Genomic DNA, 22,081 nt, shown 5'->3' with positions numbered 1-22,081 from the left:
CAGAATGAGCATTTGTTAGACATCCAAGTACAGAATTGGTCACAGTTTCTGGAGCAGATTTTTTTCAACACTTCCCTCCACAGAGTGCAGAGGGCATAAAATTGATGCTTTACGCATTTTCAATGAGTTTTTTCTTTTTTAAAATTTATTCTTTCTTCTTAAAATAGCATATTTAAAATTAAATCTGAGTTCAGTGCAAAATATGTTAAGGCCTATACCTATTATCACCTCTAAAAATATGTAACTAAAAAATAAATATGTAGAATCCACGAGCCTATCATAAAATTTGTATTAAAGTTTGCTTTTCCATGCCAACCAAGAGTCGAGAAAAACAGTTAAGTTTTATAAATATGGCACAATATATTTATATATATTTATTTAAAAAAATATTTTTACCCCACTGCTCTATTTAAAATACTCAAGGTGGCTTACAAAAATTTTAAACACAATACAAATATATATACAAATTTAAAATAAAAGACCCCAGAGGGACATAAAACCTTCTAAAAACATATCGAGAAGAAGAACATACACATACAGACTCAAACATTAATAAAAGCACGAGTAAAAAGGGTGGCTTAGATGCGTCATGTGCATCTAAGTGGTCCCTATCTGTATTCCAGTGAGGGTGTCCGTTCCACGCACCCATAACTGAAATAACCTTGCAAGCAGTGTCAACTGGTTTGTGTCTACATCCTTGCTCTCCTACTGCTCTGCACTGTACCAAGGGTACAAGTGAGAGGCAGACTAATCACCTCTTCTGTTAGCTCTCTAACGCAAATCTTGCAAAGATGTGACGTGTCAGGAAGATGGGAGATAGCGGAACACACAGAGGGACTACACATCTCAAAAAATTCAAATTACAATCTAGTAAGTAACCCTGCCCTGCACCATGTGATTATCTTTCTGAACACTCCAGACTAGTAGGGAGACATCAATAATTACTGCCTTATTGAGTGTGGGATATGGAACACCCATACCAAACATCTTTCCACCAACTTAGCAAGGACCCCATTCTGGAGTGAACTGTCACTATGGTGTTCATGCTGTACTCACCTGATACACATAAATTGGTGCTTATGGCATGAAATGTGTCAATCACCTGATAAGCCCTCACCCTTCATGGAGCACAGAATAAATAGCTCCTATAAACCTGACAGACTTTTCCATGTTCACACAAACTTCTAGGGATGATACAAAATGAAGAGGAGACATGGTGAATGCAAGGGCTTCTAAATGTGCCAATGAGAAGCTGATTGCTTGAATATGGGAAGAAAGTGGACCTGTCCCATTGCTACTAGAAATTCTTTGGTGAAGACCTGAGAGCAATTACTAGAACAAATGGAAACACCCTGTATTGATAGTGGCCACAGCACACCATAAACCTAGGGAATTTTTGGTGGTGGGGCAAATATCCATGTGAAAATACACATCTTTCATATCCAGAGCTGTGAACTTTACTTTCCAGTGATGGTATTATCAATGCCAGTGTAACCATGTGGAACTGTAATTTGTGAATAAAATGAGTCATCATAGGTCAAAAATGGGTCTCCACCCCTCCTTCTCTGGGGGAATTAGGAAATATTTCAAATAGAACCCTTTGCCCTTCACGTTGAATAGGCACTCACACACTCTCTCCCCAACTTGGGAGTGAGTCTACCTCCTGAAGGAAAATCTCCTTGTGATGGTGGTCTATGAAGAGTGACTGGAAAGGGGTTTTTGGAGGAGATAGGGAGAGACACTTGTCTGTTGTTTGTCTTCAGTTGTGGGGAAAAATGTGCAAGATGGCCACCAAGGAACAGAGGCTTGGGTGGAAACTCTGTCAGCAGTGGTTCCCAAATACCTAACTCAAGGTATATCTTTGCTGGTGGATGGATTGGGTTAATAGGGAAGGTTTAAGGTACTGTGACTTTTGAACCCTCTTTCTTTTGCAAAGTAGTTTCTAGGACTGCTGATTTCAATTGTTGTTTGTGGTACTTCCTCCTAGAGCTTGGTGTAAATGTAATCACAGCACCATCTTTAGAAAGAGCAAAGACTCCATCTTTTCATTGAAAAGGTTGGTCTTGTCAAAGAACAAGTCTCTTCATAGTGTTCTGGACCTCCCTGGGAAACTCCTAAAAATTAGGGCCAGGATTTCCAGAGCAGGACAATGGCCATTGATTTCAGCTTACTGTGCAATGATCTCAGATTGCAGCAAAGTTCTGGTCACCTGCTTGCCTTCCTCAACAGGAACCTGAAATTCTGCTGTATCCTGCTATGGTAACTTATCTTTAAAAATCTAGGAATTTTGAATAGTTAAGATGTAACTAACACATTGTGAAGTATTTACAGGTTTAAAGAAAAGTTGTCTGTAGGGTTGCCAGATAGTTTAACCAAAAATACTGAACACCCTCCCCCCACTTTCCCCCATAAAAAAACACCAGGAAATAAAATTCTGTTGAGGAAAAAAAGGGGGAAACCAAAGTTGTTGATCCAAAAAAAGGGGGGACCCCAACAGCAGTTAAGAAAAGAAAAAGCATGGCCCCTTTAAGGAGAGGCTTTTTTTGCCAGTGGCCATTTTGTTTTTCTGTTCCAGCCACAAGACATGTCCCTGAGGAACCAGTTAAGCAAGGGGTCAAGAGGCCCAGCAGGGGATCCGTGGGGGTTAGGGGGCGGGTGTGGGCCCAGTTGCTGAGTGTGTCGTAGGGTTGCAGGTCCCAGGTATTTTTGCCTCCTGGCAGGGAAAAAAACCCAGAAAATACTGGACATTTTAGGTGTCCAGTATTTTCTGATTTTTTTTTTTAATTACACACAGACAGGAGGCGAAAATACTGGACTGTTCAGGTCAATACCAGACATCTAGCAACCCGAGGCATCTGGAGCAAAAGCAGAACCTCTGGAGATTGGAGGTTCCAAATCAGTGCAGCAGTAAAAAGGAACTAATAAGTGCACTGCACCCATTTTACACACTTGGTGCAGCAGAACATGAGGAGAACAGGCTGAAAGGAGCAGAGAAACAAACACTGCTTTCAAGAATTCTCCAGTGTCAGGCACCTAGATTGTTGCATGCAGGTTTCATTGCAACTTAGACTGACGTGGTTACATACACATTCTATCATAGGATGCTATTTTTGTTTCTCCAACCTGGAGGGCTGATCTTAAAGTTAAAATGAAATATTCTGGGTGGAGGGTGTGGAGGACAGGAGAGAGCGGGAGCTGTGGAACAAAGGCACAGAGCAAATAAAGCTGCTTCACTCTATGTGTATGGGGACTGTAGTATTCAAAGTGAGCTCCTTGGAAGCCATCCTGTTTCCCTCCCTGCTCTTGTGAAACCCATTAATATAACTGCTGGCAGGAGCAGATCCTCTGTACAAGCTCAGCCAGTAATCTGCTGGCACAGGCTTCTCATTTTGTTTTTCAGAGGTTCCCATAGTATTCCACTCTGCTGCAACTGTACATGCAATTTAACCTTCGCTAAAACATGCTGGAGAGTGGGAGAATGGGAAATTCTCAGGGAACGGCAGAAACTCCAAAAGCCACAAAATACTGTAATGACCAAAACAAAAAAGTGGAGCTTCAAAAGAAAACAGAACTTATTTGACAGACAGGAACAGTTAGCAAATACAGATGCATGCAAAGAGCAAACACAGTAGGAAGTTTTGCTGAGGTCTGGCATAAGTGGACAAGGGGTAATTCCACCGTATTGTAACAATTAAAAATGAATTCTGCAGTATATTAGATCAGAAATATTTATTTTTAGAAAAACAGGAGCTTCTATCACCAAACAATGCTAAACAGCACATCATTTCATTTATTTTGTGGCATATATTTAGAAGTATAGAGTTTACTATATCCAGGTATATATTAACAACAAACCAAAGAAAACGATACATATGTAATATGTGAAGTAGGCCCAACCAAAATAGTTGCCTAATCTGCTATGGGCTATATACAAAGAGGCGGTGGCAATCCATGACCTAAAGAATTTGAAATCTAGATTTGAGAAGTTTGGACTAATTTACATATTCTTTTTGTAACCCAATCCAAACAACAAGTGCCTACAATCTCATTTAGAAAATTAGAAAGTAAGGTCTTGTACATCATTTCCATAAACCAGAAAAGGAAGTAAGGACTTATTTTTCAAATCTAATACACACAAGTTCACCTATGAGCACATGACAGTCACAGAATTTTCAACTCCAAAGAGGAATTCTTTGGGAAGTAAACCACAAGTAAAGGATTGTCCTAACAGTAATTGACTTGCAGTTTTCACTGTCATGTAATTAATTGTGCAAAATATGGAGATCATCCACTCAATAGCCGTATCTGAAATCTATCTATCTATGTACAGGCAGTCCCCGGGTTACATGGATCCGACTTACATCTGATCCCTACTTACAAACGGGGTGAGGCAACCCCACACTAGCTGCTTCCCCCCAGCAGACCAGGGAGACACAAAGCTAGCACCCGCCCCCAGCTGACCAGGGAGACGCAGAGCGGCTTTTCTCAGTCGACACCTCAGCTTGAGAATAAAGGACTGAGGGAAGTGAGGTGTGGGAGAATAAAACTGAGCTCTGGAGAAATGTTTGGCTAGAGTTTCCCCTACAATAAGCACCAGTTCCGACTTGCATACAAATTCAACTTAAGAACAAACCTACAGTCCCTATCTTGTATGTAACCTGGGGACTGCCTGTATGTATATTTTAGAGTGAGTCTGTCGGTGAGTCCGCCTTTCTGCACATCTGTGAGTCCGCTTGTTCAACAATTCCTGCCAAATTGTAAGAGCTAGGACCACCAAATTTGGTATGCAGCTTCCTCTTATCCTAACTTAAACCAAGGTCAGAGTTTGGCTGTGCCTGGAAAATGGGACTGTTTTCCACAACAGGGAGAGAAGGGGCAGAGAGGAGAGAGATGCAAAAGGGAGGGGACACAGAGGAGAGACCCTGATACTGAGAGACCCCGCTGGATGCAGCTGCAGCACAAAATGAGCTTCTACCAACTCTCCTGCCAACAGACTGGGTGAGCAGCTCCCCTGCCACCAGATTCAGAGCCTGCAGGCCGGGAGGCGGGGGGGGGAAGGAGCACGCTGGAGGAGAGGGCAAACCCCAGAGCATGGAGCCTTCCCAGAAAGGCCTGCAGGCATGGGGGGACCCACTGGAGGAGGAAGCAGCCCCTGGCACCTTGGCCCCCACAGCCAGCCTGCAGGCCATGAAGGGGCTTCAGACGGCTGGGGGAAGCCCCTGGAGAGTCACTCCTGGCAGCCTGCAGGGGGAAAGTTAGAGGTGGACAGCCCCCAGAACCTCACCTCCCTCCCAAACAGCTTGCAGACTGCAGAGGGGCCACTGGAAGAAGGGGGCAGACCCCAGAACCTGTTCTTCCCAAACAGCCTGAGGCTGCACAGAGGTCCTTGAAGGTGGGAGGTAGTGCACAGAGTCTGATCAACCCCACAGAGCACCCCCCAAACAGGCTGCAGGATGGAGGGAGCCACTGGAGGCCAGTGGTAGTCCCCAAAGCAAGCCCTCGCCAACCAGCTGCAGGATGTGGGAGCAGCTAGAGGCTGGGGCCAGTCCACAGAGTGCCACCAGCACCACCACCAGGCTGCAGAATGATGGGGGCAGTGCCCCAAACAAGGCCCCCTCAGAGCAGCTACAAGCCAGGGGGCAGCAGCAGACTGGGGCCTGCTCCCCCTCCCCCCCTTCTCCTGAACAGGCTGTAGGCCAAGGAGGAGTAGCTGAGTCCAGAGCCAGCCTACAGAGCCCCAACCTCCACCGCCCCAACCTCCACCAGACAAGCATGCAAACCCAGATCCCCACCTCCTGGCAGGAGATGCCCTCCAAGGAGCACAGCTCCGGCCCCTCGGGAATAGCCGCTGGCTGGGAGCACTGCCATGTTCCCCTGGGAGGAGCTGCTGCCAGAGCAGTGCCACCCTCGCCACCACACGCAACGTTGGTAAGTCTCTCCTCTCGCCCCCCAACCACTGTCCTGAGCCCCCTGCCTTGAGTCCTGCACTCACCTCCTTCCCCCAATCCTCCCTGCCTTACAGCTCCTATGCCTGGCCTTGACCCCCTTCCCCACCCTCACACACCCCTCCCAACCTCTTGCCCTATGCCACCCACCTTACCCCAAACCCTCACTCCAGCCTTTATTTTCCTTCATTTAAAAAAATACAATTGAAATAAAGCATGTACATTTTTCATTTATTTAAAAAAAACAAAAAACACCCTTCAGTTAAAGACCTGAGCAACACCAGGTACATCTGCTAGTATTTCATATTTCAATGCTTACTATAGAAAAAAGCCTGATTCCCTCAGTTGCTACTGTATTGCCTATGTGGGTTTACATTGATTTTTTTTAATGGGGACTGTCTTATTACATGAAAGCAAAACCAAACTCATAATTCTGTTGAATTTTGGAAGAGATTAAAAACGATCAGTTTTTTGTTGTCTATGCTGGAAAAGCTGGTCCCGAACAACGTCAGCATCTGCACCTAACAACGCTGTAGTTTGCTATTGGTAAATGCTCTTGCAATGCTCTTCAAAGTCAAATAAAATATAGATAATGCCAATCAATGCAACATTTTTCCAGTAACTAAATTGTAGTCAACTTGTAAATTAATAAATACCAGCTGGCACTTATGCAGCACTTTCCATTTCTAGACATCAAAGAACTAAGTATCATAATGCTCATTCTATAGACAAGGAAACTGAGGAACTAAGGGGCTCAAACTGTGATTTTGAAACCCATTTCTAATAGGAGGAGATAAGTGCTTGAATTCCATAGGAGCTTCTGAGAACCTCAATGTAGTGACTTGCCCCATGTCACAAGGCAAGCTAGAACTGCAAGCTCTGTCCCCCACCCCAAATTGGTTCTGGCCCTGGCTCTATAGCACAACTCAGTCCTATTCCTAGGTCTCAGGATGAACGGGCCTCTTACTACTTAAATAAATGTTTCAGGTTGTTTTTTTATTTTTCTCCTTCCTTCCTCCAAAACCTGAGTCACTGGTCTCCTACCTGTGTTTTATTCACATGCTTTTACATGGCAGAGGACATTAACCCAAATCTGAGAAACTGTCCGGAATTAACTAAAAACATATAGCTGTTCATGTAATCTGTTAGCAATGACTGTTAAAAAGACATGAAATATAAAAACTGATAATGGGGCCTTTGGTAATAAAAAGGAAATAAAAGCAGAGCAATTTTGGAGTTAGCACAGCATAGAGCTATCACTTATAGCCATTAGCTTTCTAGTTCTAACATGAGATGCAACTTTAGTAAAGTTATTTCACTCTTCCAACACACACACCTTACAGACTTTCACATTCAAAGAAACACTCTGTGCATTTTGAATACTAGAAAAATACTGGGGCTAAAAAGCACCAGTATCCTTATAAATACACATCCCTTCAGCATGAATACACAAAAGATATAAAAATAAGTTTCAGATGAAGTATTAATAGTAATTAACACTCCAAAATAATCTTAAAGGGCTTGATCTCTATTTCTGTTGACTTTAATTCACTGCAGACACAGCTAGAATTGTTTCCAGATTCTAATGCCCTATGTCCTGAGAGTTCACAGAAGCAGCCTTACACCCAGAAACACACATCCTCACTAGGTATCTCTGAAAGAGCTGTGTAATTTGAGACTCCAGTCTATACTCTAGGAGAGTCAAAGGGCTAACTAAAAGGCTTTTTCCCCCCATTGGTGTACAGAAACTTTCTACTTATTTGTGAATAGCATTTGTGAATTTTCCTTACTCCTCTTAGCGAAGTCATGAGTAGCAGTCTTCATTAGGGTAACAGGGTTATTACAGTAAAATTTCCAGTTAGGACTGAAAATTAACAAGGAAACACTGAAGCATATTTGACAACTACATGAACATTACGGACTGAAAAAAACCAAAACTAGAATGGAAGATGGTGAAAACACAGTTTCCAGGGGCTTCTCCTGGAAAAGATGGTGATAAAGGCTAATTCCAGGAAAGAGCATAACATGCACCCACTCTCCTTCACGATGGCTCAGTAAACTTTACAAGCCTCATGGATGTGAGTTTGGGAGGGATGTATTATTCACAAATGGTAAAGTTACATTTGAGTTATGGAAATCATTCCAGACAAATGCCAGTAAAACTAGGATAAGCCATGCCATCATATATTCTGCAACTCCTACATATTTTGAAAAAAAAAATAGAATTGTTTTAGACAATTACTTTTCTTATTTTTTTTTTTGGTTAGTCAATAGGGGTATATCTAGACAGCGGGGGTATTTTGGGATACCAGAGGTATCCCAAAAGAGCTACCTTGTGTCTTTTAAAATATGCCCATTATTTCAACATATTTTTCAAAGTAACAGGTGTGCTATTTCAGCTCTGGTCACTATCTGCTTTAAAGGAAGCTCCATCAGCAAGAAATAGGATTCACTTCCAAGGGAAGGTTAGCAGAACACATATACCCCATCCCACCCCTTTGCCATGAGTGTCCAGCTGGTGCTCCATTGCAGGCGCTTGCTGCTTTTAGCCAACCCTGCTGTTTTGGTTTTGGGCCACTTGGTGAAGTAAATATTTTCTACAGCTTGTATTGCTATCTTCTGACCAAAGGGCACCTTCTGCCATTAAAGAACATGTCATATATTCCCCAGGCTCTGTCAACCCTTTTCCCAATGGTACCGTGCTTCCTCAAATGGCAATTTATTTAAAATGAGGATTTTATACAACCCAAAGAGAATTTAGTTGGGCCAATGCATTTTTTCATACAGAAGAATGAGGAGGAAATAGTCGACAATTACTCACTACATTTAAAATGAAAGTTTTAATTTCAAACAAAAAAAAGTGTGAATTTTGCACAATGAAGCACAAAAGTCAGGAAGGATCAATATAAAACTCATATCAGTTTAAAGTTCTGGGGTTTTTTTTGTTCAACTGCATACAGTTTGCAATCAGTCTTGAATTACATAATCATATCTATTTCTCAACCACAATGACAATTTTTCTTTCATCCTTGGTGTTACATTTACCAGCTCGTAATATTTTCATTGTTTTATACAAAACCAATGTTCAATAGATCTTTACTGATTTAGACATGTAAGATAGTAAATTTTCTGACGTTAATTTTGAATTTTTGTGATTGTCAGCACCCATTGATTTTTCAAAAAAAATATGCACTACAGTCTCGGTTACAGGGAATTCAGAAGATAAGGATGGAAACCACAAAGTTAACATAGTTGTGAACTCAGATGGCCTATAAATGCCAATTTTTAGATAGGCAATTTTTTGGATTGCATACACTTGAATCTGTTTTGTAAGTACAATTTACTGGCTACAGTAAACTTCCGATAATCCGGCACCTTTAGGACCAGGGGGTGACGGATTATCAGATATGCCAGACTATCAGAAGGGGGGGCTATGAGGGGTCTGGGGTGGGGTGGGGGGATGCTACCCCAGACCCCCTCATAGCCCTCCCTTCTGATAGTCCGGCTCTGCCCCAGGAGTCCCCGATTCAGCCACTGCTGGTCAGTTTCAGCAGCGACTGAATCGGGGGTGCCTGCAGCAGAACAGCTGGGGTGTTGCTGGGTTGGTCCGGTAGAGCCGACCCTTGGCGCCGCGAGACCAACCCGTCAGCACCCCAGCTGCTCTTGGGGACGCCTAGGGCAGAGCAGCTGGGGTGTTGACGGGTTAGTCCCGCAGCACCGCTCCTCGGCGCTACTGGACCAACCCAGCAGCACCCCAGCTGCTCTGCCCCAGGTGTCCCCCAGTCAGCCGCTGCTGATACTGATCAGCGGCTGACTCCAGAAAGCCAGAGGCAGAGCTGCTCTGCCCCAGGCTTCCTGGAGTCAGCCCCGGTCAGTTTCAGCAGCGGCTGAATCAGGACGCTTGGGGCAGAGCAGCTGGAAGGCTGCTGGGTTGGTCCCACAGCACCGAGGAGCGGCGCTACTGGACCAACCCAGCAGCACTCCAGCTGCTCTGCCCCAGGCGTCCTGATTCAGCCACTGCTGAAACTGATCAGCAGCGGCTGAATCAGGACTCCTGGGGCAGAGCAGCTGGGGTGCTGCCGGGTTGGTCCAGTAGCACCAAGGAGCGGTGCTGCGGGACCAACCGGCAGCGCCCCACCTGCTCTACCATAGGCCCCGGGCTTTGCTCCACGTCTCCGTGGTCTGCTGGGGGGGCACTAGCTGTGTCCCCCCCCAGCAGACCAGGGAGACGCGGAGCAAAGCGGCGGAGGACCCGGGTCCGGCCCCGGGTCCTCTGCACCTTTGCTCCCCGTCTCCCTGGTCTGCTGGCTCGCCCAGCAGACCAGGGAGACGGGGAGCAGCTTTTCTCGCCCCAGAGGAAATCCCTGGGGCGAGAAAATCCCCGTCCATAACTGCGGATCCGACATAAGTCGGATCCGCGTAACTCGGGGACTGCCTGTATATATAAAAAAAATCTGTATCCAGTATATACTGTAGATAAAGTGTTTTAACCCTTTTTATTGTACATACTGGATATCATATACTGTAATGTTTTATTTTTTTAATCCTTTTTGCTCAGTTCAGCAGCTTCTGCGTTGTGACTCATTTTTGCCGAAGCTCACTCACTAGGCTCTTGCCAGTTTGATGCCAGATTATCAGGAGCGCCGTACAATTGGATGCCGGACTATTGGAGTTTTACTGTACTTCCCCAGACTTCCTGGCATGCCCAAATAATTACTCCATACTAGGGCTGTAAAGCAATTAAAAAAATTAATCATGATTAATCGCACTATTAAGCAATAAGAATACTATCTATTTAAATATTTGTGTATGTTTCTACATCTTCAAATATACTGATTTCAATTACAACACATAATACAAAGTGTATAGTGCTCACTTTGTTTATTTCAAAACATTTACACTGTAAAAAAAAACCCCAACAAAAAAAACACTTCAATTCACCCCACTAAAGTACTGTAGGCGGGGAGCCTGGGATCAGCTTCTTTGAAAAGCCGCCACAGCTTTAAGGAACAGCACTGCACAGCAATTCTAGCTGACCCTGGGCTCTGTGTCACGCTGCCCCTCTGAAGTGCTGTGGTGGCATTTCAAAGGGGCTGATACCAAGCTCCCCACCTACAATACTTCAGTGAGGTGAACTGAAGTTGTTGTTTTGTTTTTTTACAGTGTAAATGTTTTGGAATAAAGAATAAATATAAAGTGAGCACTATACACTTTGTATATATGTATATGTTTCAAAGGGGCAGTGTTGCACAGCTGATCCCAGGCTCCACAGGAATGCCTGCAATTAACTCACTTTTTTTTAATGTCTCCACCTGCGATTAACGCAGGGCACAATGTTGATGCGCATTCATTGACAGCCTTATTCCATACTACATTATGTGTAACTAAGATTGTAGAGAAATGGTGTGATATAGTATGTATTTTAATGCATATGTATAAAGGGAGAAGTAAAATTGCAAGGGCAACCTTAATTTTGGCATTTCCTTCCATCCAGAAATTAACTCTGAAATATTAGTTATCTATTCATTGGAGGATGTATAGCCTATCGTGTATTTGTTATGCTGCTGTAAAAAATATAGCGGAAAAGAGGCACTCTAGTTTTCAACCATAATGTAAACTAGAAAAGGCTAACCTCAGATGAGGGTTACTGTACAGACTGCAACTAGCTACCTCAGGATAAAAACTACAAGAGTCTTGACTCCACTTATAATGTTATAGGAACCTAAATATCATGTTTTAGTTACCTCCCTGGTAAAACACTTGTCTCCCTGAAAATAAAGCCCTGAGTATGTTTTGTGTCTCTTCCTACCTTAGTTGACTTCCTCTTTCTTCTCCCATGACCAACCACCAAGCACCAAATGTTTTTGGCACAATACTAGTAAACTAGTAAACTTCCCTTCCTGCATGGAAACAAGGCTTGGACTCTGCTGTCTCAGCTTGCGCTGGGTACCATACAGTACATTTAAAAAGTGAAGGCACAGTGTCTGACACCCAGCATGAGCCAGGACTGCTCACGCTGGCAGTGATGAGGGACCATTAACATGAGAACCTATACACCTAATTACTGGGTACCAGCACATCTTCACACTTACATTTTTCTTCTGCCATGTACTATGAATAAATCAACGAGTAACATTAATAATAACCTACCTTCCTCTGATACTCTGCTTATGCCACTGCTAATCTACATCCAGTGAAAACACACATGATTTTTGCCTAAACACAAAGCTGCTTCTTTGTGAAAGGCATTCTAAACCAAAATCAGTGTGATTAAAAAAAATCTTGGGGATGATATTCCATGCAGCCTGATTTTCAGTCATGATTTTCATTATTTTCCTCTGGTTCTAGACAGGAGTTTAAAAAATTAAGGTAAAAAAAGACCCTAGACACCTGCTGAACACTGTATTTTCTGCAGATAGATAATCTGCAGATAATTAGCCCAGGAGTCACAATACAGGAAGAGTGCAATTCACATACATGTTTTGTTGATTTTAGCTGTATTAGTCTACAAAAGTAATTGGCTTTTAGTCATGAAATTCATTTACTCTGCCTTTCCCCAGTTGCATCTTTTAAAAGTATCTCAAAAATAAGTTGTGTCTGCACTTTAATCAATTAAAATTAAGTCTGTGTAATACACATGGTGGAATTTATTGTTCTTACTCTACTCTTAGAGAAATTTCATCCAAATAGATCACTCACTCAGAAAACTACTGAATTAACCCTCGATCACAAACAGGGATCTTGGAAATTTGTTTGCCATGGAAAAATGAAGAATCTGCATTTTCACAGAAAATCTTTGTTTTTCCCATTTTGTGAAAAAATAAAAGCATATGAAGTAGAATCCCATTTATCTCTGCTTCCAGTACATGATTCTCTATATCTGAACTCCTGTGGCTAGGGAAACTGAAGTTCAGCATTTCATGTTAATCATCGAAATGTGCAGATTTTTATTTTTTAAATCGGAGAATTTGTAGGGATATAAATCATGAAAAACTATGATCCCTGACCATAAGGGCCATACATTCTGCCTTTGGAACACAGTGCATATGTAGCAATATTTAAAATGTTCCCAGGAGAGGACCACTGCCTGCAGGCAGTCCTTCAACAGTTTTTTCATCTACCTGTATAAAATTATTTCTGAGTTTGTAAAACAGGAAAATAGCCTAACAGTAAGTGGTTGATATCACATACCAAGAACCACAAAAATGTCTGAAAACCTAAAGCAGAATTTGGCCCCCAAACAGATACAAGGACTTGTTTCTATTCAAAGTTGCAGTAGTTTAAATAAAATAGTGATCTTAAAACTAATGTTGTTAATTCAGTGCCAAACAAAGTATGCACATTCTTAATTCAATTTCAACCTTGTTAAATGAATTTAATTAAATTAAATAAAGAATTTGCTTAAGCTAAATGAACACAAGACTGATTTAAATTGAATTTAGCATCCACACTATGTTTGGCACTGTGTTTTAACAAAAATCAGTTCTTAAACCATTTTTAAGTTAAAGAGGTGAAACTCTCAATAGAGACAAGACCTTAGTAAACAACTGCTTTAAAATGATACCTGTTATTTTATTGATATTATATGCAAGTACCAATATGAAAACTTTAGACTTACTAAATTTCTGCAATCTTAACAACAATCCTTCTGAATATGAATTCACCACCTAATTCATTTCCTGTTTTAATGTCATCATCATCTATGTTCCCTTGTCTATGCACTTGATCTGGCATCTATTTCCCTTTTTATTTTCTACAAATAATGGAGGAGCACAAGGAAAGGACAAAACAATATTCGCCAGCTTAATAACTCTTGCCTGAGCACACAAACAACCTGATTACTTAAAATACTCCATAGGAATAGAAATTCTTCCACCTTTCTTCACTTGGTCACTTCCTGTTACCAAAAATCAAGCAGAACAATCCTATTAATTTACATTCACAAAACTACACACAGCTGGAAATACTTTGGTTCAATCTAGCATAGAAATTCCCACAGTTCATTGAGTTTCAAATAAGAGAGCTTTCTGAAATTAAAGTATCTTTTGTAATACTTTAAAAAAAAAGGGAAAATGATATTTCATCCCATAGCATACAGAATGTCCCCAAAAACCTGTATGCACAGTTCTTAAATACCAGTACTGAAGTGACTTGGCTTCTTATTTCTCCAAACTCTAATTCTCAAACATACAGTACGTCTTCAGTGATGGTTAAATACCCAAATAAATATTAGGGATATGAATGGGCAACTATTTTACCCATAACCAGTGCCTGGGAGCAGCCCTTTACCCCATGACATGCCACCGGCTGTGGACTGCTCTAGCCTAGCTGGGCCCACTGCACTGTGGTGGGGAGCTGCTCCATCCTAGCTAAGCTGGATTCATCTGGCCCGGGGTCCCCCTGAAATCAGCTCATCAGTTAAATGTAATGTTTAACTGATAAATAGGATTTTACATCCCTAACAAATATGCATATACTATTTTACTCCATTTAATAGCTGTCTCAAACTTAAATTAAGAAAATTTAGACTCTAGAGCCAACTTTTGATCGCATGATCTGAATCTGGACTTGAAGTCTGACTTCTTTTTGTCCTAGTCTGAAATGATGTAATCTTTTATTTTTAATTACAATATTTCAGTATCTTGGCTTTTTTTCAAGTAACAACATTTAATATAGTTACTTCTATAATATAGTTACTTCTTTAATATAGTTATGGAAGACAACAGGCCCATCAAGTGGACAGTTAGAAGTAGTTTCTTTAAGTATTTATAATATAAACACATATGGAAATGTGAATATCTAAAATCATAGGCAGCCAAGTTAGAAAGCTTTGCCTATTATATCTACCTCTAAAACATTCAAGACTTCCAGCTCAAATACACTGTGATATATTTTACCACTCATTTTGAATTTAGGGCATCTCTTATAACCTAACTAATGGAGGTCCCATGTTAATGTGAGAACACTCACTGAAGTATATAAACTGGCCCAAATGAGTGACAACAACAATATGCACCTCCCAAAGAATTACAAGATCCTCACTCCTGGTCTAAGGTATTAATGACCGTAGTAGACATAATATCGCTAAGTACATGTAGGACAAAGTCTACTCATAAGAGCAGCATGCACACACTCTAAGACAGAGCTAACAGTAGGGTTGCCAGATGGTTTCAACAAAAATACCGGACACACTTGACATTACATCACAATCTACATTACATCTTATTTAGAAAATACCAAACATGTATATTTTCTCATTTATATTTTCCTCAATTTGTTTCCCGAACAGAAGGCTCAAATACTGGACTGTCCAGTTCAAAACCGGGCACCTGGCAACCCTAGCTAACAGAGATGTGTTAGTAAGCAAGATTCGCCAAAACAGAGTAAAACTTAAGGCAGACTTCATTACTCACTCTCTATTTGTCAGAGGGACAGTTTTTCCCCACCAATCAAGGCTTTCATAAACAAAGTTTTGTTCCAGAAACAGTTTGATGTTTGTTGTTCAATTCAAGATGTTCTCATGGACTATTTATTTAAATGAAAGCAGACATGTATCAGACAAGGCCAAAATAAAAGATTCAAGTGTCCAAGTTTCCATCTCCTGCTACATATGCTGGCTTTGTTCCTTTGTTTTTCTCATAAGAATGCCTTTCTCCCCACACAAAACCCTGGCAAGCTGTGCCACTCAGAATCAGATCCTGTTCTTCCCAGAGAGACTCCTGTGCCCACGATCAACCTCCATGGCTGTGGACTCTCTACTGGGGGGGAGCAGCTTACAGAAGACTGAGCTGCTTTAGGACAGGGGTCCTGAAGGGAAGCAGTGGGGTTTGGAAACAGGAATAGACAGTTATGCCCCTCCCCTCCTTCAGCCTGCCAGGCCAGATTGTGATACTGCTTCAGCTGGGGATTGTCCACAGCCTGGAGGTTTGACACCCCTGCTTTAGAACAAACTCCTTTTGAAGTGGAAGGGCGTGGGGTTGTTATCATCAGTCAAGTAGTTTCACCACAAAATAGTCCTAAAGTTATTCAGAAGAACTTGGTAGATATAAGTCTATAAAAATCATGAAAAGTGGAGAGCAGAAAGTCAATAAAGGAACACTATTCATTCCTTCATATAAACAAAAGAGCCAGGGGTCACCCAATGACGTAACTAGACAGCAGGTTTAAAACAAACAAAATTAAGTACTTCACAACACAGAGAACATGTGGAATTCACTGTTAGGCCAAAAGAATAACTGTTTTTTTTGTTTTGTTTTTTTCAAGAGACCTTTGTGGAGTGTAGAGCCATGAATGTGTATTGGACAAAATGGTCATGGATGCAGCCCCATGCTCTCTGAGCATCCTAACCTCTGACTGCCAGAAGCTGGGACTGGATGACAAAGGATGAATTACTTAACGATGGCTTGTTCTGTTCATTCCCTCAGAAGTACTGGCCACTCTAGGAAGACTGGCCACTCTTGAAAGATAGGACACTGGACTAGATAGACCATTGTCTGATCCAATATGGCTGTTCTTACATATTATGAACAAGGGAAGAGTTAAAGTGCATATCTCTATTCATAGCAACTAAGTGGAAGTGTTAAATTTGTGTGTGTTTCTGTTCATATAAGAACAGAATCCTAATCACAGCTACCTTCAGAGGGTAATGGAAAACAAAACAAAAAAGCCTTCTTACTCCAGTGAGAGAGGATCACAGTGTTAGAAATGTGCCTGCCTTTGGCCTCGTGCTGAGCAAGTGTTAAAGAAAAAACACTTTCACACATAATCCAATGTAAAGTACAAAGAAAGTGTTAACAATAATGAAGACATGGAAGTTTCAAATATTCAAGCTAAGAAAACTTGAAAAGAAACCAACACCACATTCCATTCAGAGTACCACAGTGGACCCAAAAATCTGGGCCCCAAGGGTTCAAAGTAGGAGAATTGTCAACCTGACAGGGAATTGGTTGGGAGAGGGGATGGTCCGAACACCAAATTTCCATGATAGTCTTCAAAAAGTATTTTTGGTTAATACTAAAACTTTATTCAAATGGGCTTACCTTGAGTAAAATTTTCTCTTGTCACTGTATTGTGTTTCAGTAATAACACAAAACACTAACCAGGTTAGTTTAGAAAAATCAGTTACGTTGTTAAGTCACCTGCAGTTAGACTTACTATTCCTATATATATATATACACACACACACAAGAGTTCATTTAAACCAAGATAAAAGCCCTTTACTATAGACAACCACAAATCACTTCAATTTTTTTTATAATATTACAGAGGATTAAGTAGTATATATTTAACTATAGTTTACCCTTAAAGAACTTTCTAAATACGAAACAGTAAGAAAGAAGAAAAGATACTGGTAGTCTGGTACTACAAGAACAAATATTTTAAAACATCATGCAAAACTTTTCTCATCTTATAACACGCATTGGACTTATTTTATAATACAAAAAATTAGGCAGACATTTCAAAGACTGCTAACTATTAAATATGCAAGTTCATCTTGGAGCTGTTCTTGGACTGGTTCTGCTCAACATCTTTATTAATGACGAGGGGATGAGGGGATGGATTGCACACTCAGCAAGTTCACAAATGACGCTAAGGTAGGTGGAGAAGTAGATTTGCTGGAGTGCAGGGATAGGGTCCAGTGTGACCTAGTCAGATTAGAGGATTGGGCCAAAAGAAATCTGATGATGTTCAACAAGGACAAGTGTAGAATCCTGCACTTGGGACAGAAGAATCCCAAGCATTGTTACAGCCTGGGGACCGAATGGCTAAGTAGCAGTTCTGCAGAAAAGGACCTGGGGATTACAATGGATGAGAAGCTGGATATGACTCAACAGTATGCCCTTGTAACCAAGAAGCTAATGGCATATTAGAGTGCATTAGGAGGAGTACTGCTAGCAGATCCAGAGAAGTGATTATTCCCCTTTATTCGGCTCTGGTGAGGCCACATCTGGAATAGTGTGTCCAGTTCTGGGCCCCCCACTATAGAAAGGATGTGGACACATTGGAGAGGGTCCGGTGGAGGGCGACCACAATGATTAGGGGGCTGGAGTGCATGACCTATTAGGAGAGACTGAGGGATTTGGGTTTGTTTAGTCTGCAGAAGAGAAGAGTGAGGGGGGATTTGAAAGCAGCTTTCAACTTCCTGAACTGAGGTTCCAAAGAGGATGGAGAGAGGCTGTTCACAGTAGTGATGGATGGCAGAACAAGGAGCAATGGTCTCAAGTTGCGGTGGGAAAGGTCCATGTTGGATATTAGGAAAAACTATTTCACTAGGTGGGTGGTGAAGCACTGGAATGGGTTACCTAGGGAGGTGGTGGAATCTCCATCCTTGGAGGTTTAAGTCTCAGCTTAACAAAGCCCTAGCTGGGTTGATTTATTTGGGATTGGTCCTGCCCCGGCAGGGGACTGAACTTGATGACCTCCTGAGATCTCTTCCAGCTCTATGATTCTATGATCTATCTTTAAACATTAGTTGTGGTCAGAAAAGATTAGGAAATTGACAACCTAAACTTCTACATTTAGAACCGCAGTTAGAACTGATTACAAAAAAAAAAAAACTTTCAGTGAAATCTTCTTCCCCGACAGAAAATAATTATTTTGTTACAGGGAAATTCACAAGATTTTTTTTTTACAAAACAAAATTTAAATAAATAAAAGGATGCAAGTTTTAACAGAAAAATCTGAAAATGTTTTAGTGATACAGTAGAGTCCCTATCATTCGACCTAAACGAGACTGACAGGTGGTCGAATTACCAAAAATGTCAGATGATAGGGACTCTACTGTAGCCAGGGCCACTTGGTCCCCATCCCTGCCTAGCCCTGGTCCCTTCCCTCCATGCAGCTCCTGGGCACTCGGCCTCACTTGCTGCCCCATCGCTCTCCTGGAGCTGCTGATGCCTGCAGCTCCCTGGGACGAAGCGGCACCGTCAGGAGTGGCATCAGCGGCTCCAGGGCGCGGGCCGGGAGAATGGCTCCCGCTCACTGCCTGGTCGCTCTCCTGGAGCTGCTGATGCCGCTCCTGCCAGCGCCGCTTTGTCCCAGGGAGCTGCAGGCATCAACGGCTCCAAGAGAGTGACAGGGCAGCGAGCAGGGCCATTCTCCTGGCCCGCACCCTGGAGCCACTGATGCTGCTTCTGCCTGCGCCGCTTTGTCCCCAGGAGCTGCAAGGTCGGATAAAGCGGAGTGTCGGAATTACCAAAGGTCGAATAATCTGGACTCTACAGTACCTCTTTTTTTTCCCCAGAAAATTTCCTCAACCACCTGCATTTAAGCTAATATCTAGAGACCAAATCAACATCAGCACCCCATTGTGTTACGCATAATCATAGAATCCTAGGGCTGGAAGAGACCTCAGAAGGTCATCAAGTCCAGCCTCCTGCCCTAGGCAGGACCAATCCCAACTAAATCAACCCAGCCAGGGCTTTGTCAAGCCAAGACTTAAAAATCTCTAGGGATGGAGACTCTACTACTTCCCTAGGTAACCCACTGCAGTTCTTCACCACTCTCCTAGTGAAATAGTTTTTCCTAATATCCAACCCGGACCTCTCCCACCGCAACTTGAGACCACTGTTCCTTGTTCTGCCGTTCGTCACTACTGAGAACAGCCTTTCATAAACACATACTAGCCACAGTCCTTGGCCAAAAGAGCTTAAAACCTAAAAATAAAAGCTTAGAGCAGCATAATAGAAACACAATACACCAATTTTACAGAAGGATAAATGAGTCACTGACATGAAAATATTTGCCCAAGGTCACACATGAAATCTATAAAAGAATTAATTAAGTAAACCAAAATTTCTAGATTGCTAATATAATCAATTTGACTACAACAGCCGCCATTCTTTCTTGGTAACATCAGAACCAGAAAAATAGTTAGAGAGAACCATTAAAGCACCTAGATGAGTAAAAGTAATACAAGGAAATCTAGCATTTCTTCTATATGTCAGAAAGCACCTTAAATCAAAGATGCCGACTCTTTGGATCCTGAACACCTACTGACAGATCCCTCATCCCTTTCTCTTCCCTAACCCCTACCCCGACTGCCTTCTGACCACCAGCAGGCACCATAGATCAGTACCTTCCTACCCACCATGATTAGCTATTTTGTGGAGTTTGGGAGGCTCTGGGGGAGGAGAAGTGAGGACGAGTCATGCTCAGAGGAAGATATGGAATGAGGGAGAGGGCTGGCACAGAGTTGTCCGTCGAGCACTCCCTGGCACTTTTCAAAGTCAGTGCCTATGCCTTAAAAGGCTCAAAGCTTCAGAACCACCCTTTAAAAAAGAAACGGTATGACTCTTGGAGAACTGACTCATGATTTTTGAATGTTTGGAGATGGAAAGGTTGCAGTTGGGGCTATTCAGTATATTTGTTAATGACTTGGAAGTAAGCCAAGAGTCAAGTGCCAAATTTTATGACAAAATAAAGCTACTTGGGTTACTCTCAAATTAGGATTCTAAAGAAATCTAGCATAGCTAACAGAATAAACTGGACAAGGCAATAATAAATTAAAACAGTTTGGAGAAGGTTGTGTGTAATGTACTGTAGGAAGTTAATTTTAAAAATGAACATAAAAATACCACCTTCTCTGATGTATATCCAGAAAACTTGATGAGTGTCTTATTTAGTTTATATATTTTCTGATTTACATGTAACAAATTGCTATGAATTACCTGACTACTCTGTTTTATCAATTCATCATTCCTTAAAAAATAAAGTGCAGTAACACACAGGAATATAATAACTGAAAAGTATTAAAAAGAAACGGATATGAAAAGTTTCACTGTAATAGCAAGAGAGAGATGAAACATTCTTTACTGAGATTTACATACAAGACAAAAAGGATGCCCATCCATGTGCTCTAGATATGGTCACTAACTTTCTACTAGCACATGACCAATACCCTGGTCCTACTCCCAGTCCCATCCCTTCTGAGGCCTGACCTCCCACTCATTCTGTCTCCCCTCTCTCTGTTGTTCACTCTCCTCACCCTCACTTGCTCTTTTTCACCTGCTTGGCTCCAGGGATTGAGCTGCAGGATGGGGGTGTGGGCTCCAAGGTGGGGCATGATATGATGAATTGAGGAATTGGGAAGGGCTCCAGGTTGGAGGAGCAGATTAGGGTGCAAGGAGTTAAGGTCTCTGGTTGATGGTGCACACTCTGGAGTGGGGCTGGAGATGAGGAGTTTGGGGTGCAGGATGGCACTCCAGGCTGGACTAAGAGGTTTGGAGGACAGTAGGGGGATTGGTGCAGGAGTTGGGATATGGGATTGAGGCTCCAAGCTAGGATAGGACTGAAGGACTGGGCAGGAATATGGGGGCCTTCATGAGTGTAGGCTCCAGACAGCACTTGCCTCAAGCAGCTCCCAAAAGAAGCAGCATTTCCTCCCCCCCCACACACACACCCATAGCTCCTACATGAGGGTGTGGCCAGGCAGTGCTGCATGAGGTCTCATCCACAAACACCCCACTCTGCAGCTCCTATTGGCTGTGGTTCCCAGCCAAGGGGAGCTGCAGAGCTGGCACCAGGGGTGGGGGCAGCATGCAGACCCCCGGCTCCTCCTACGTGTAGGAACCAGAGAAGAGTCATGCTGCTGCTTCCAAGAGCTGTATGGAGCCATGGAAGCACTTCCTCTTAGCCCCACTGGGCTGCCAACCAGATTTAATGGCCTGGTTACCAGTGCAGACCAGAACTGCCAGGATCCTATTTGCAACAGGATGTTCCAGTCAAAATGCAGACACCTACCAACCCTAGCTCTAGGTGCCCTGGCATTTACTTCAAAATACATTCTAAGACAAACTATCCCATATCCCCTACACACAGCCCCCTAAGCCTCAAAATGATCGTTTGTACCCCATTCCAAATGCCCATGGGGAAAAAACTGGAGGAGCTTTACAACAATATTTAGTAGAGAGTATGTGTGCATTGTTAATTTCACTAACTTCTCAGTTGAAGCTGCAGTGTTCAATTAAAAAAAATTTCTCTCAAGAGACTGCACACTTAGGGTATGTCTAGACTACAGGGTTTTGTCAACAAAAGTGGACTTTTGTCGACAAAACTATACCTGCGTCTACACTACTGCTGAGTTCTGTCAACATAACATCTACAGAACTCAGCAGTTTTGTCGACGGCAGTAAACC

At 42.4% G+C, this 22,081-nt stretch overlaps 1 protein-coding gene across 8 annotated transcripts in view; it reads right to left on the bottom strand.

Moving 5' to 3' along the window:
* MLLT3 (MLLT3 super elongation complex subunit) overlaps positions 1–22,081 on the bottom strand; it is a 220,479-nt gene that overhangs the window by 108,380 nt on the left and 90,018 nt on the right. Inside the window, exon 2 of one of the 8 annotated variants that reach the window (XM_089779184.1) lies at positions 10,551–10,674. The exons of the other annotated variants lie outside the window; for them this stretch is intronic. Coding sequence (XP_089635310.1) covers position 10,551 — 1 coding nt within the window. The 5' untranslated portion in view covers positions 10,552–10,674. The remainder of the gene's footprint in view (positions 1–10,550; positions 10,675–22,081) is intronic. 8 annotated transcript variants of the gene reach the window in all.

Source organism: Pelodiscus sinensis, chromosome 6 (assembly GCF_052426305.1).
Source record: "Pelodiscus sinensis isolate ZL-2025 chromosome 6, ASM5242630v1, whole genome shotgun sequence".
Lineage (NCBI taxonomy): Eukaryota > Metazoa > Chordata > Testudines > Trionychidae > Pelodiscus > Pelodiscus sinensis.
Note: the sequence above shows the minus strand (reverse complement) of the source record. Positions and strands in the feature narration are given on the sequence as shown.